The sequence below is a fragment of the Vidua chalybeata genome, chromosome 6 (assembly GCF_026979565.1).
Source record: "Vidua chalybeata isolate OUT-0048 chromosome 6, bVidCha1 merged haplotype, whole genome shotgun sequence".
Classification (NCBI taxonomy): Eukaryota; Metazoa; Chordata; class Aves; order Passeriformes; family Viduidae; genus Vidua; species Vidua chalybeata.
This window is the reverse complement of record NC_071535.1, coordinates 6,684,278-6,701,578: the sequence shown is the minus strand read 5'-3', so window position 1 is coordinate 6,701,578 and position 17,301 is coordinate 6,684,278. Positions and strand designations below refer to the sequence as shown.

General features: G+C 38.6%; 1 protein-coding gene across 6 annotated transcripts in view; it reads left to right on the top strand.

Moving 5' to 3' along the window:
• Positions 1–17,301, top strand: part of PPP2R5E (protein phosphatase 2 regulatory subunit B'epsilon) — a 78,310-nt gene that overhangs the window by 46,667 nt on the left and 14,342 nt on the right. For all 6 annotated transcript variants that reach the window (XM_053945077.1, XM_053945078.1, XM_053945076.1 and 3 more), the window contains 2 exons: positions 11,549–11,650; positions 14,286–14,378. In XM_053945077.1, coding sequence (XP_053801052.1) covers positions 11,549–11,650; positions 14,286–14,378 — 195 coding nt within the window. The remainder of the gene's footprint in view (positions 1–11,548; positions 11,651–14,285; positions 14,379–17,301) is intronic.

The following is a 17,301-nucleotide window of genomic DNA, read 5'->3' as shown; positions in this document are numbered from 1 at the left end:
ACTGGCTATGTGCTGTAAGAAGGAAAAGATGAATAGTTTTTGCATTGCATTGTGTATGCTCCTCGCTTCTTTTCTGACACACAGATACATGCTGTGTTGCTTGTCTGTAATACTCTTAAAAATAGCTGTAAATTGTGACAGAACCATCAAGCAGTTAATCATGAAGGAAAAAAACAGAATTACGGGTGTATGAAAAAATCTTAATATGGCTTCTTTGTGTGTTTGCATTGTCAGAAAGCCTATAATTACGAGATCAGATTCTTTCCCTTCTCTCTCACCCTTTCTTGCCCCCTTCTGCAGTGGACCAGTCTTGTGAATGAACTGCTTGCTGTGTTATTTCTTCAGAATGTAAACTCTTGCACCATTCAAATACCAGGCAGAATACAGAATGACTTTTTTTTTTGCTCAATTTTTCTGCTGGTGCCGCACTGTAGTATCTGAATGGTTTGCAAATGTTAGTTTAATCTAATGTGTATCCCTGTGATGAACAAAGTATAGCACAGCCTTTGCCTAGAAAGGATGTTGATGCACAGGTAACTTCAATAAAATGAGGGGCTTTTTCTGTGTGTAGCAGATGCCTCCAAACTCATCCCCCCAGACAATTTGGTAATTTTTTTTAGCATTTCTGTTACTGAGGTTGTATTCTTGGGTTGATTTTTGTTATGGTAGTTTACTGCAGCAATATCTCTTGAATAAAAGCTCTGCAAGTTGGTGTTGCCTCAGCTTGGGCCGCAGGAAGCAAGAATAATTTAATTTGTAATTGTTTATGAGGTTCAATTTGAATCATAAATAATAATCTATGAAACAATGTGATCTTGAACAGTAAAGTAAAACCCCTTTAGTTTCATGTCCTGCTGTCCCTGCAGTCACTTTGTATTTGAATCATGTATTGATTCACACAACAGTTTTTAACTTAAGGAAATGATGTATTGCCTAAAGAGTTTGAAAAGCATAGCTTTGAATAATTTCCTTAAATATAGTCTGTATCTATGATATAGAGGAGTTATTTGAAATAAAGATACAGCCTGAATATTTCCAGTGGATTTCATAGATATTTACTAATGGTGCTTAGGAAATTCCAGTTTCACCTTAGGTCCTTTTTGATAGAAATCTCTTCTCTCATCTTTTCCTTTCATTGCTTCATGCCCTTCTTCATTCTGCTTTCTTCTACTTTGCATTTGTGGTGCTGAATGCAGGCTGTTTCCTCTTCAGTGCTGGGATACTGAAGCAGGGGAGGACTGTGAATATTCTCATGTCCTGTGTCTGCCTACCCAGTGGCCCCTGACTGCCCAAACCTGATTTTTTTTTTTTTTTTTTTTTTACAAGTAAAAAGTTACCTAAGTATTTAAGGAAGTGAACATGATTTTTTCCTAAAGAACTTCCTGAGAAAATTTTAAGTAAATGTAATTGTAAATTGTAATTTAGATTTTGGATGAGACTCTAGACTGCAACAGCCACTTGAGCTCTGGTGAAGGTGTAAGCAGTTGAAGGCTGCACTCCCCTGATTGTGCCTGTCACAACCAGTGGTTTTCTGGGTGCATGTGCTGCTGGAAAACCACTTTGGTGGTTGTATTCCATGGGAGCAGCATGCAGTGCTGTGATACTGAATTTGTGTGACTGAACCCATAGCAGGTGCATGAATGATTCTTGTCAATGGTCCCAACAAATGCTGCTGCAGTGTTTCTGCTAAACCACATCACCAGGGCTTTTGAGGCTTGCAGGTCTTGGTTTTTTTTTTTTTTTGCAGATAGACTGTCCGGTAAAAACGCTGTTTTTTGCTGGTGGTCTTTGCCTATAAAAGCCAGACTTCTTCACAACTTTGAGAACAGTTATACAGGCCCTAGAGGGAAGGGCAGTTCTTCTAATACTATACAGATTAAGTTTTCAGCACATACTGCCTGGTGAAGAGATGGCATTAGTCACTTTGTACTGATGCACTGTTTTTTGGTATAACTTCTTCTTTGCAGTAAGTACATGTTCTTGTTTCAGGCAGTTTTTTTGCCCATAATCATACACTGTGACAGGCTTAAATATGCACAATTGACTTCATCAGTGCAGCTACCACATTCATATGCTTTTGGGGATTTTCACCAAAGTCTCCAGCTGTGTTCACAAGGGAGCTGTCACGTTGACAGTCTCAGACCTGTCATGACAGTGAAGAAAACACCAGTATCTATGTCCTGACCAAATTAGCATCCCCACTTCCTGCCTGCCACAATTGTCATGGGAGTGTTTTGATTGAAAGACCAGGATCTTAAAACTCATCAAAACAGAGTCCAGTTGTTCTGTGTCTCTTTGAAAGATCTCTACCCTGTTATGTTTAGTGTTTCTGAATCTAAGAATTAATATTTCCTGCTTGTCCCTTTGGGCTACTGTGATTTGGAGGTGAAGGGAAAAAAAGTTCTTCTGTGAGTTTTAACATCATTCAGGAGCAGGAGAAAAAAAAAAAAGTGTACCAGTCTAAATCTGATATTTTTAAAGTTACTAATATTCATAGAGAAGGATTAATAGCTAAAATGTTTTCTCATCTAAATCACCTAAAATGTTCAAAAAAGTAATATCTGTGGAAGAAACTTTTTGTGTTTTAAGATTTATAATGTATGTATATGTTAATGATCTCTGTTAGTGACACAAAAGGTATTTGGCTCTAGACATACTAGGCTAGGAAAAAATTGCCAGTAGAATTCTTCAGAAGAGCTGAGTTTTTAATTGCTTCTAAAATAGAAGGGGTTGAAAAAGACATTTGTGGCAGCCAGATAACTTATAGATTTTTTTCATGCCGACCATCTAAAATTTATGCCATTAAAAGCTTTATCCATGCTTGTAACGTCACATGTTTTCATCATCTTCTCTTGAGCATGTGATTTGATGTTGCATATAGCTAAATGTGAAACCACTTGGCTGTTTGTCAACCTGTGTGCAAATCTGCTTCCATAAACCACTCTCTATAGCTTGATACAGTGTCTGGAATGTTATTTGTTATTCAAAAAAAATAAAGTAAACCAGAATCTCCTAATGACCACCAAAGAGAGTTTCATTTCAAGTTGCAAAGGCCTCATCCATGTCATCAATATCAGTTGATGGGGAGAGCAATTGAGATTTGTGGTAATGGCCATGAGCTGAACAGATTTATTCAGGAGGGTATTGCTCAGTGAGCTTCCCCTGCAGTTTGATGTGTTGTTCAGAAGGGCAGATGACATTCTTTAGAATTAGGCAAGTCTTAGGAAAAACGGCCTTGCCAATTAAGCCACACTCTGCTAAGAAGGAAATGCAAGTAATAGGACTTTATGAGCCAATAATTGGACACTTAATCTAAAATTTATTCCTGTCTGAGCAAAATGTGGAGGCTTAAACTAATGATACTGAATTTTGCTGGTAGATTAAGCAGTGGTATTTGAATGAAATAAATGTTTGTTTTTATCTGTGGTATCCTGAAGGGTGTATGTGGTAGAGCTGTTTGTGTTTTATGGATGTTAAGACATAGATTGAGGAAACTGATCTATTTCATTTAAAAAATGGATGAAAAAATTGGCAAGCTGTTAAACTGAGAAGTCTGGGTGAATCTCTTTGTTGGGGAGCAACCTTTCAGCTCTCCTACTTGCTTCTTTAGAAATTGTAGACCCAAACCCTGACGTTTATGCAGCATCAGTGTGTGTTTGTCAGTCCACAGGAGATGGCTAATGAAACTCTCTTCAGACACATCTTTTAGAATGGAGTGATGATACTTTGTTCTCTTTTCTAAGTGCTGAAATGCCTCTGGCTTCCCATTGTCATCTTTATCTTTTCTGTAATGGCAAATTGAGTAAAATAAGACTGTAATTTCTGTACAGCCCAAGTGAGACATCATAGGAGATGTCATGTGGTGTAGATGCTGTGTTAAGCAACACAGGGAAAGAAACTTGGTTAAATCAATACCCAAATAAACACAAAAAATTCATTTTAAAGGTCAGATTCTGGTTTGGGGTTTTTTTTTTTTTTCTCTCTCCTCTCTTCTTTCTACTGACGTAAATCTAGAGAGATTGCATTCGTTTTTACTGGGGTTTGTCTCAACAGATGTGAGGGCAGAGTCTGTTCAGGAGTTTGTTTGTGACAGACCCGTTAAACATGAAGAATATCTTGCTAAGCCATGATTTTTTTAGTATGTTGAGGAACCTATTTTTAGGAAGTGTTCTAGCTGTTAGACTTCATAGGCATTTATATTTTTCTATAGCTTTATCTGTGTCTTGTGACTAAGTATGACATCTTCAGAGTTTCTGTATTAAAATGTTCTTGGATAGAGATTTTTCTGCAGGTCCACCTATATTCAGTATTACCTTTTTGATTTAACAAAAAACCTGTGTGTATGTTCCTGTTGCTTCTTGCATTAGATTTCAAAATATAATACTGAATGTCATTGTGAGTGTAAAGGAAATTAATGAAATCATATACTCTCACAAGAATTGACAAATCATATCCCCTTCTAATGGGAATTTTATATAAATTCAGGAATTCTGTAAAATATTAGGAATTAATCTTGAACTTAACTTGACTCAGTGGAAGTAGAACAGATTTTGAAGCCATCTGAAATACTGGAAGGAAAATGCAATGTCCTTTGATCCTTCCCTCCCCCCCCCCCCCCTCCCAAAATGTTTTTTGATTAAAAATTGTCATGTAGGTGCAGCCATAATGGACCAAGCATGCTATTGTTAAAAAAAAACACACATAAAAATCACATAATATTTTAAATTCTGTTCTTCTTTCTTTCATGTGAGGATTATCAATTCTGTAGAAGCAAGAAAAGAATCTAACTTTGATTTCTTTTATGCATTATTTCTAAATACTTCTGTTAGATGTTTTTGTTATTCACATTCTTTATACACCGAGCTTGTATTAAATGTACAATGCTTATTAAAAGAAGAGGCTCTGATGTTTTGTGATCTTCTCAAAAAATCAGTTGGAGGCAGCTCCTCTTGCAGCAGTTGTCCCTAGTAATTTTTCTGGACAGTCTGCAATTACATTTACCCATATCTGTGTTTCCTGTGGTTGGTTACTTAGGCCTTGCATGTGTCAGGCTTTATCTGTTAACAGTGCAGTGACTAGATCTAAAACAAAGAAATAAACTGGAAAAACACTTTCTTGTTCAAGAAACACTTGAGCTGTATTTATTTATTTATTTATTTACTTAAAGGACCTTTACCTTTACATCCCCACACCCTCTTTTGGCTGTGTCATCCTCTTAAGTACCTTTAAAGCATTTTGTCTACAGACAAGCACAGTGTTAATCTTCTTCTGAGGGATTGTTTTCCCGAGTTTTGAATTGTGTGTTTTGTTCTTTAGTTTGGAGTCCAGGACAGCATGAGTTTTGTGATGCTGTCTAGAGTTCAAGTTCATTCATTGGCAGGCTTTCACTTACCTCCTGCCTGCTCTAGAGGTGAGGAACTCTTTCTGCTGGTACTGTGCTTTAATTTGTCCAAGATACTTAGCTACTGCTCTGCTTTTTCAGACTGTATTGCAGAATTACCTGGGCACACATTAAATAAATAATTCTTCCATTGAATCATCTGAAAACTTTGTTACAGGGAAATAGTGATGAATGGGGTTACTGATAGAGTATCCAGATATAGTCTGGGTCTAGGTGATCTAGAGTGGAATTGCAGAGCTCCAGTTCCCAGCAGTGAGGAGCTTGTACCCAGGGCTGCAGCCTGGGCTGGGGGCTGAGCTAACACTTCTAATTCAGATCCAAAGTGTCATAATCCACCTTGGTTCTTGTTAAGAGTGAACAAGATTAGAACAAGGGGTACTGGCTTTAAACTGGAAGGAGAGAGCGAAGGGTAATGGCTTGAATTTGGAAGAGGACATGGCCAGATAACGTGTTAGGATGGAATTCTTCACTGTTAGGTTGATGAGCCACTGGCACATGTTGCCCAGAGAAGCTGTGGCTGCCTCATCTCTGGAATTGTTTAAGGCCAGGTTGGATGGGGCTTGGAGCAACCTGGTCTAGTGGAAAGTGTCTATACCTGTGGCAGGGCAGATTGGAATTAGATGACCTATAAGGTCCCTTCCAACCCAAACCATTCTGTGGTTCTGTGAGAAGTTTCAGGGTTTGTAAATTGGGTTTCTTTTGGGCAAAGCATCTACTGCAGGAGTATAGCTACTGTTTTTTTTCAATGCAAGATATCACTAGAAAGCAGCTTCTCCCTCTAAACACACATGATGTGGACATTGCACTTGAGCACCAGCAGTTTTGTTACAAACTCGCTCCTGTTGTCGTTCTGCCAAGAGAAGCATTGCCCAAGGATTTCAGGTTTGCTGCTTCCTCATCTGTATGGATGGAAGCTGCTACCACCCCTGAAGTGGGTGATGGTAGGCTAACAAGTTTAGGAGCCCTCATCCAGAGCTAAATTCTTGCAGGTTATTGACTGAATTTTTAGAAGACTTAAAGGTTAAGGGAAAATGAGAAGAACTGTTTTCCCCCCAGCCTGTGATCTGGATTGTTGACTATGTTCACAATCCAATGTAGTTCATTTTGATGCAGCCAAGTCAAAAGTAATGCTGCTGGGCAAAAGAAGGCACATAATATTAAGCCCTGAAAGACTGTATTCAGGCAAGCAGTGGTGCAGAAAAGAACCTGAGCATTGTGGATTGCTTATCATGAGTATCTTAATATGAATTTCTGGTACACTGCACTGTTCAAAGTAGTGAATGTCGATAAATTAATATGACAGCATGCATGAAAAAAGAGGGTGATGGTCTTGGCTTTTTCTGTATTCCCCAGTGCACTTGTGCACAGGTGGGAGGTCAAAGGAAGGAAGCAAAAATAATCACAGGATTAAAAACAAACAGAGAAACCAACAACTGGCTGGGTTTAGGAGCTTTGGTTTTCCATTTAATGACACAGAGGTTGAGAGTTGTCATGCCTATATAAAAATACCTATCTATAGATAGACACATACTGCATATGCAAATATATATACAGGTGTAAAAGAGATCTGGTGGTTTAACAAGAACCAACAGGGTATCAGGCAGATTCAACTTGGAGATCAGAAACAGTGCTGCAGCTAAATTAGTAGTGAAACTTGAGGAAAAGAGAGCTGGTGGAACAGTTTATAATCTTTTAAGATAAAATTAGATACTACATTTTGTAAGATGTTCTTTAGTCAAACTTCTGGGAACAATTCAGCAGGTATTATAGAGAGATTATAGCTGAGTGACTGCAGTAGTTGCTTCAGGCTATAGAATATGTAAATCCGTAAACGATATTAACTCCACATATGCAGATAGGTTTCAGAAGGACAAGTCCAGTGTCTTTTCCAGGGGCCACTGTTGTCTCCAGGTTAGAATGGCTTCATGTTATGACTTAATTACATTTTATTGCTTCTCTATGTTATTATTATGCACAGCAGTTTAAACATTGTGAGCAGAGATACTGGGTTTCAATTTTATATGTACATGGGGTTTATTTGGATGATTCCACATACTTTTAATTGAAGAATAGGTGTTCCCTGTAAGCTAAATGGGTATCCACTAACCCTGGTTTTATATAGAGAATACATTAAACTTTGCAGTGTGTGTGTTTGTTTTCATTTCAGCTTCCATTCAGGAAGACTATTACTGATAAAAATCTTTGTTTCAAACAGCACAGAGTAGAAGTGCTCAGCTGCAATTCAATTTGTGAAGTGTTTCTGTTACAGCGTTGTCACTTTTTTAGCACTCCAGCAAGGGACTAAGAGAGGACTTCTCAAAACATAAATTTTGACTTCAGACTTGACCTTCTTACTACCTTCTTTTATATTTGAAGTAACTTTTAGAAATGTGGTGATAAAGATTTCTTGAAGCTTGATGCTTTTACCTGCATATTCCTAATTTTGTGGTTCTGCACTGCCAGGTACCAGACATCTTATCTGTTGAGAAATTGCAGCTCACTCTCTGGGAGGGTACAGAGCAGCATTCCCTGTCTTGTTTGTTTTTAACAAATTGACATTGACTTGTAATTGCCTGGGAGAGTTTTTGTCTTGCATCTGGTTGGAGTTAGGTGTTAGGTCAGATCTTAAGAAGAAATTTATTAAGAGGGCAAATAAAGCACTGGCACAGGTTGCCCAGAGAAGTTGTGATTACCTGGAAATGTTCAAAGCCAGGCTGGAAGGGGCTTGCAGCAGCCTGGTCTAGTGGGTAGCATCCCTGCCCATGGCAGGGTGTTGGAACAAGTTAACCTTAAAGGTCCCTTCCAACCCAAACCACTCTGTGATTCTGTGACTGGTGCCTGACTGACACAGAGCTCAGAGGTTTCTGTGCATCTTCAGTCTAAAAATCTGTCATTTCAGCATTTCCACTTTGGTCTGGGATGTTTTTGATTCAATGCCAAGGTGTAGATTTAACTGCTTGTTAAGTTGGTTTCTGGCACTTGGATGTTTGGATTCTGTGTGGTGAAGCTGTACACCCAGTTTGGTGTGTGCTTCTGCAAGGTACAGCCATGGGGAAGAGGGTGCAGGTGTTTTTGAGGACAGAGAAGGGACATCTGTCTTGATGCAACTTTCTAGAATATTAGAGTTCTGATTTGCCTTCCAAAAGGATCATCTAGGCTTGGAGGCGTTCCTAATCAGTGGCAGACGGAAGTCAGTATTGATCCACAGTCATTTGTGTTGGCTTTGGGAGAGGAATCACTGAGGATTGTGTATGCAGGTTGGCAGGGATGTCCTCTGGCTTGATGATCCAAGAAAGGTCAGGAGAGAAATGGTTCAGCTATCCAGCTGAAGGAATTTTGGCATGCTGCTTGGGCCCAGGGATAAATTCTAAATAGCTGCCTTATGCCTATCTGAGAAAAAGTCTTTCCAGATCCAGTGTGGTGTGTTCCTGTGTGATGTGGTGGCTTTTAGGGTCTCCAGCATACAGCTGGGCAGTTCATGCATGGAAGGACTTGTTGCCTTCAGTTCTCCCTTAGAGGCTTATAAACATTAACCACCCAGAGGCTACTGATTTAGATAAGTGTGCTATAAATTGACACTGCATGTAAATGAGCTATCGTGCTGTGTTGTGGTGATTAATGTAACTGTAATGGCACACATTATCTCCTAAAGTTATGATAACCTGGGGAAATCACTTAAAGATAACCTGTTCTGTCTGTTCTCCTCAGGAGACTATCTGCATTTTGGCTCCACATAGCTTATCTTTACTCCTAATGCAAACCAGAAAATTAAAGAGAGCAAACTGCATACTAGGACCATATTCTAGCTTGCATTGCATTTACCTCCTGCATGTTAATTTTCTTATGCAAAAAAACTTGCTTTTGAGTTGCCTTGAGACTGGCATTTTTTAATAGGCCCTCTCCAGAGATCATACTAATTTTGTCCCAAGCTCAAGATCCAGGTGTCTGTGCTGGAACTTAGCTAATTGTTGCTGAACCTCTCATACTTCTGTCATGCTGGTAAGGCCCTGGCACTAACTGCTTGAGGCTTGGTTTGACTTAATTTGAGTCTTACAGGAATTTGTCTTTGTTTAGCTTTTCATTCTGAAAGTATGTACTTTCCCTTGCAGGTTTTGCTTGTGCCATAATTCAGTATTTGTTCCAGTTTCTAAACAAAACAGCTGATGAGTGATCTGTAGGTACAAGTTTTAATAATACATGTATAGTTAATTTTGCAGAAAATTTTCTTTACTGTTTCTAATGAAATTTAAAGCAGAAAAGGGAAAAAATAAAGCTGCCTTTGGTTTTCTTAGTTTCTTATTTTGATCCAAATCCTGCGAGAGCTGGGATTTTTGCCTGTGAAGCATTAACAAAAAATGCTTGAGTAAGTATCTTAGAATCCCAAATGTTTGGATTCAAGGTACATTTCCCGCTTTTTACTTGGGGATCCTTTGGGCTGTCTATCCTCTTTTGTGTTCTACCATAGAAACTCTGTCTTGCTAATTGTGATCACTCTCCTCCTCTCCCTGCCTTTTCATATCAGGGATAGTAGAAGGACGAGCTCAGGAATCCTTGAGGAAAGACAAACTGTAACATGTGTGTATTCCTGGAATAGTTATTTGACCTCTCATGAGATTAGAAATGTCTCTTCATGAAGGGGCTCTTGAGAGAAGTGAATGAGCTGGGGAAGAGGCTGGAGAAAGGAGGAAAAGATCTTCTCCTAATGAGTGCTGGCAGTCACTCTGCTGCTGTGGGTACGGGGCAGGAGGAGCTCCGTTCCCATCAGCTCAGGCTGCAGTAAGTGCTGAGTCTCTCCAGGCTGAAAGCAATGCTGAGCTTTACAGAGTGGGGCTCCTGTAGAGCCTGCAGGACTGGAACTGCAGTGGCACACACCCTCTTGTGGCAGGAAGGGACAAGTCCCAGCACAAACCAGTGTGGCCTCTTGTTTTCTGTGCTCACTGGTTTGCCTTGCTCACTCTTTTGTGTTCAGTGAGCATCCCTCACTCGGGTGCACCACGTGTGCTTTCCTGCACTTGCCTCTTTCATCTTTCTGTTTCTGCAGTGCCTGAATCTGTTCTGTTTGTCTTGCAAATTCTAAAACTTCACCCTATTTAAATCTGATTTTATCAGTATTTGGATTGTATTTAAACTGTGGGCTTTAAAGTGCCCTTTCTCACTAAATTGCCAGCGTACTGAAAATATTCCTTACAGACTAAAACATTTACAGGAGTAAAGAATCTGGAAAAAATAAACAAGGATGCTGAAGAACACACTAGTTTTGTGTCTTAAATAGCTTAGTTTGTCTGAACTACTATGAAGGGGTCATGTATGGATTAGGGATAACACGCTGCTTTTCCCAGCTGTTTGATTAACCAGCTTAGAGATGGGTCAAATGCGCAGGAGCAGAGCAAGGAAGGCACATCATCACCTTCCAAGTGCAGAGGGGCCCTACAGCATGTTTGCAGTTTATCAGATTTGCTGCATAATAAGCTGTACGCTCCATTCAGCACTCTAATTAACCCAGGAAAGCTCTCTGGCTCAGTCTTTGCTGATAGCATGAACCTCACAAAGCCAGGCAGTCTCACCAAAGTACCTCTAAATAAGATTAAGCAAAGCGAGCCAGCCATGAAATAAAATGTAGGCTAAGTGTCAAGCAAACACTGTTATTTGCTTTCATTTAGTACCAAGTTCTGTACTTGGCATGAGGTGTCCAAGCATTTAATGTGTGAGTAGCACTGGCAACTCCTAACAAGTGCTGACAGATGAGACCTTATTCATTAATGTTTCTCTCTACAGACAAAAATAACCAAATGCTGTATGACAACAGTTAGGAATACAAGTTGATATTTCCTACAACTCTTAAGCAGTCCTGGCTCCCACTGATGCCCATCAGGATTGGGAATTACATGTTGGTGGGCTCCTCTGGAACATGGTGGCAGACTGTGTAATGCTGGGGTATCAGAGGAAAGGAGAAAAGCCAAGGCTGGTGGCAGGTTTGTAAAGTGACAGGTTCCTTAGCCCTTGTGCTGTTGCTAAAGATCCTTGTCAGACAGCAAGAAAAAGAAACAGTGTTTAAGTGATGGAGGATAGAGCAGGCACAGACATCCAGAGTCCTGAAATCTATTATCTGTGTGCAGAATGAATCTCATCCTTTCTTTGCCTTTTCAGGTATCTTGCAATATCTTCAGAACTCTCCCACCTAGTGACAGCAATGAATTTGATCCAGAAGAAGATGAGCCCACCTTGGAGGCATCGTGGCCGCACTTACAGGTTTTTGATTATTTACCTCAGAAGAAATTCTTGTCATTGCTTAGTGTATCTAGTAATTTTCTCAGCTTTTTTTAAAAATCTGTGATTCAGAACTAGTCTGTGAGACACTTATTATAACATTTATTAATACTGTTTATGAATTCCAATATAGTACCTACAGAGATAGGAGAGAACTTCATGATATTTGTAAAATGTTAAAGCTTTCTTTCAAAATTATATTGATGGTGCCCCTCATATTCCTGTTTTCCTTCACTGATTTAAAAATTATTTTGCTTTACCAACTGCTTTGATGCACAAGTATTTTTTAACAACTTCAGCAAGAACATTGTGAGGATGACACTGCTGGCAGTTTTGCTTTATTGAGGGTGGTTAATATTAATATGAAAGAGCACAGGTGTTGGCAGCTGATCAGAAAAATGAATGAGAAGCTGCATCCCTATCTTAAGTCCTCCTTCCTCTCCTCAAGTCAAGGTTTGCTCCCAGGTGTTTGGAGCAGGATTCAAGCTCACTAAGTAGCATCCCTTCCTCTGAATTTCAGTTGTCAAAACAAGGGATTTTGGGATTGCACCCCCATGTGGAATAACACTGCATCCAGGTCTGGAATTATTAGCACAAGAAAGTTGTAGACCTGTTGGAGTGGGTCCAGAGAGGAGAGTGCAAAGATGATCAGAGGGCTGGAGCACCTGTCCTGTGAGCACAGGCTGAGAGAGCAGGGATTGTTCATCCTGGAGAAGAGCAGGCTCCAGGGAAACCTCACTGCAGCCTTCCAGTACTTGAAAGGTAGATTGTAAAAAACAAGGGAGAGTGACTTTTTACACAGTCAGATAGTGATGGGACAAGGAGAGATTCAAATTACATTTATTAAGAAGTTCTTGACTTGTGAGGGTGCGAGGCCCTGGCACAGGTTGCCCAGAGAAGCTGTGGCTGCCCCATCCCTGGGAGTGTTGAAGGCCAGGTTGGATGGGGCCCTGGTTGGATGAGCAGCCTGGTCTTGGGAAAGGTGTCCCTGCCCATGGCAGGGGGGGTGAAATGAGGTGATCTTTAATGTCCTTTCCAACCCAACCCAAACCATTCCATCGTTCTGTGATTTTGAATGAAGAACATAAACTAAACTGGAGAAAACATCCTTGATGTTAATGCAGTAAATTCCTTTATAGAAAATCTAGATGAAGATCCTGTGTGTATTAGTCAGGATAATGACTCACACCACTGGTAAATTTACAGGAAGTTTGCTTGAGTAACAGTTTGTGGAGTTTGGGAGTTTTTGTGAGAAAAGGAGCAGAACTGATCTCAGCCTGAAATGAGGATTTTAATTTACAGTTGCATGCACAGTCCTGTGAGTGTTTTTTTTTTTTTCCACTCTTCTGTGCTCTCTAATTCAGAATCTGTTGAAATGTAGGTTCATCCCTCATTTATATTTAAATTTCACAAAAAATAAGAATGTTCAAAACTTCAAGGCAGCTCTGAGGAGCTGTGCCTGCCTGGAAACAGCACATTAAGTGACACTGGTGCTGTAGTTCAAAAAGTCATTACTTGCATGGAAATGATGGAATTTCTTATCCAGTGGATGACTTACCATTGTCAAGAAGAAATTCACAAAGTATTTGTGAAAAGTCAATGGAATTGATTTCCTGATGATTTAATGTTGGTGTTATGTAAGCTGTCACTTTTGCCACAACTTCTTTCTAAACCTCTCTCCTTATTTTTGATTTCCTATTGCTTCCTTTGAGAAGTCAGAGCACTGTACCAGCAGCAGTTTTGCAGCATATTGCTGTCACAGAAAAGTTTAAAATTATTTTAAAATGTAATTTTTAAGCTTCCTTTCTCCTTTCAGTATCAATATTCATACTAACCAAAGACAAAAAGGAAAAAAGGCTGCTCTTTATGAAAAGGTTCTGCAAAGAGAATGGCTGGCTGGTAGCTCATTATCAGTGACAGATCAGAGTTGCTGTCTTAGGAGGCCACAGCAGTCTCTGTTTCACTTCGCTTCCTTGTTCCCTGGTTTTTATACTCTTCTTTTTCTCCACTAAATGAAAAGTCTTGCTGTCCCACTGAAGAGTTTAGGTAGAGATGGAATTGCATGAAAATAAGCAGATTTTCTCCAGCCCTGAGGCTAATCTTTACAGTAAGTTAGGAACTTCTGAATAAATTCTGGTTTGTATTCTTCTTCTGTGTTTCAAGTTGTATTAGAACACTACTCTAAGCAGTTTCTAATTTAATTTAAATATTTCCAACTGTTTCACCAACCCCTTCAGAATTGTAATGTCTGTATTTGATGTGACTTAAGCAGTTCAGAGGACAGTTTAAATGTGCTTCCCAATTACTCTGGGAAGCTTTACAAGATGATAACAAGCATTACAAGATGGCAGTGCCTGTTCTTGGTGATGAAATGTCTTTGACTGGAGTTAAATAAGCAAAGGCAGCTTAAGAAGCTCATGTAATTAATTTTAACTAAAAGGTGGCCATTTGATAAAGAAGAAAAATCTTTTCCATTCTTTTAACCCTTTGTACTGAGGAAAAAAAAGCATTTAATCTTCTAACAAAATAATTTATTCAAAAAAGAAATACTCAAAAAATATAAAGAATAATCAAGTAATAAACTAAACCCATGTTTTGTTTATTTTTTCTTTTGCAGCTTGTATATGAGTTTTTCATACGATTTTTGGAAAGCCAAGAATTTCAGCCCAGCATTGCCAAAAAGTACATAGATCAGAAATTTGTATTGCAGGTAAGCTGGTGTGCTTTCTTTAAGGCCTAGTGTTGCTTTTGGGAAAAAAAAATCCTAAACAAAAAGATTTTGTTTAGAATTTGAAAGTGTAACTTCATTTGCAACAGAAAAAGGCTAAACCAGCATCTACAATGAAAGTTTTCACTCTGGAGATAGTGGAAAAAGGTGTGTCTGTTATATGTCAGTCTCTTACTATAGGCACATAAAATTATGGTTTGGATCAAGTTTCAATACCTCAGTCAAAATATTTGACTTACTGGTTTTGAGACAGAGCTGAAACAGTAACTGTTGAAAAATGATAAGTTTGCTACCAAGTAGTCTCAAAATGCTGTTCCCTCTATCTAGAGAGATTACTTAAACACCAGTTTTATTGTGTCTTAGTATTGCTTATACATACAGAGGTGGTTGAAGGAAGTTGTTTCTGGGATAAGCCAGGATACTCCACAGATACATTTTTTGTGTTCAGATTTGAGAATAGGCTTGCCTTGGGTTTTGTTTTCCCTTTGTGAGTTCTTGTGTAACCGCAGAGTCAAAAAGAACTTTATGCTTGATGCTGTCTGTAACTTGCTTTTGAAATCAGGGGAATTTAGAATGATTCCTAGTTAGTTAGAAAATGGAGTTTCCTTGCAGGCTGACACTTGAATGAAAAAGCAAGTAGAGTCGGCAGGAGATACTCAGCATTTCTGAAGACCTTTCTCTTGCCCTTTATCACTCATGGAGCTTTTATTTTTCCCTGTACTGCTCAGGCAATAAAAGTTGTGCTTTTACTGTTCATGTATGTTGCTTGGATGAAGAACACCTGAAAAATGCAGCAAGCAGAGCAATTTCTGTCCTTACATTCAAAGAAGGGAATTCAGTTTCCTTCTCGATATCACAAGACCTTTTTCATCCTGCAAAAGCAATAGGACATCCTTAAATTTTTACTTTGTCCATCTCCTAAACACAAGAGCATTTTTCATCTGGATCAAACCTCTGGTAGTTTCCTTTTTGTTCATCTCAGTACTGATTTGACAAGGAGGTGCACCAATGTGTTCATCCAGTACCTGGTGGAGATAAAAGAATATGCATGACAAATCACTCCTGACAGGTTTTTCCAGGCTGGTTTTAGTTTGATTAGATAGAGCAGGATTGCATTAGGATGAATGCATGTGCTGTCCTTCAAAAATCTAGTAAAAATAATTCTTAGATGCTCCTGTTCTGTGCTGCTGAACTTGGTCATGACTGGCAACATCCCACTCACACCCTTTTAAGACATTCAAAACTGTCAGTTTGGCACAGGAGAATGGGTCTAAACCAAGGGGTTTTTTTTAAATCTTGCTAGTTTTCATTAAAACTACTAAATGGAAGAATATTATCTACTGAAAGAGGGGAATATGAGATTTGAAAACCTACATATCAGAAAACATGATATGACAATTAAGAGGTCAAAGGAGTTCTAAGGATTCCCATGTTCTTGCCATGGGGTTTGGTGATGCACATTTTTATATTGCTGTGCACAGTGTGTCAATTTAAAATTCACATTTTTCTTTAAAAAGTTCTGCTCAGACATATATAAGCAAATAGTTATATCTCCATGTGTGTAAATACTTTGTGGTGAACTGTAGGAATTGGGGTGTCCTTCCACTTCCTATTGTGTTTGTTTTGTCTCAGGAGTAACTCCTGAGTATCTGCAACTGAGGTCTCTTACACAGGAAAGCAATTTGAGACTTAAGAGCATTAAGCATTTTGGTGTCTTGTGACACTGACAACACAAATGGGACATTTGGAGTATTTGGAATCAGCTTTTTCTCAAAATTAATTTTTAATAAAAAATTAAGGAAGTGCTCCTTGGCAGTAAGGATGCTTGTATGAAAAAAAAAAAGTTTAAAAGTTAATGTTTTTTTAATGGACTTTTTTCAAACTTTTTGCTTGTTTAGTTGTTTTTTTCTTTTTTTTTTAAAGTATAGCTGTGTTTCTGGCTTTCAGCTGTATGTTTTAATAAAATACTGTATTTACCAGTGTAGCTGTTCATCTCTAAAGCCTGCTTGTGTACAGTTTGAAATGGTTGGCAGTGGTTGCTAAGAGACATACAATTCAAATATATCCACAAGTCTCTGTGTTATGTAGGTTGCTATTTTGGAAAATTAAGTTCCCCTTTCTATGTGTGTTTAGAATAGTCAAAATAAATTATGGAAGTCTTGAAGCTTATTCATAAAAATAAGACTCTATTGTTGAAACCTGATAACAAATTGGACATAGCAAAATTATTGTCTTTTTTTTTTTTTTTTTTAATGAGAGACTTAGTTTAGTAGTGTTTCCAGAGAGGATCTGCATAAGAGAACTGGAAATATAAATACTTTTCAATCCAGTAAGAAAACAAAAAACATAAGTGCTTCCAGCTGTTTGCTGTCTTAGGCTGAAATGTGCTATTTGGGGAAGGATGAGGTGACTATTTATTTATTTAAATCTAGAACTAATTGAGCAGAGCAATGTGTTTGTAACCTCTGGAGGGCAGCTGACAAACCTCATACTTCCCTCATGAAATCCCCAGCACAGATTCTTACTGCAAGGAAAATACAGTGAGGTCTCATTGCAAGCTGCAGAAATCTTCCAAACAATGAGGAAGAATGTGTGCATCAGTGTTAGACCTGGATGTTAGAAAGCAAAATCCCAGACAGCCTAACAACTTTTAATCATATTTTTTCCTATCTTTTTTCACCTCCACAAAGTTGTGTAGAAGTTTTAACAGAGATCAGATGTAGCATGCATACACTGACATATCTACTTGTAATAGGTGTTTATAATTTATCTCTTTGTGAATATAAGATAATTTTGTTTTCTGCCACTCCTGTAAGGATTTTCTGACAGCATCTTACCCATTTGTAAGACCTATTTGACAAACTGTCTTTATTTCTCTTGCAAGACAGGTACTGGTTCACAGTTA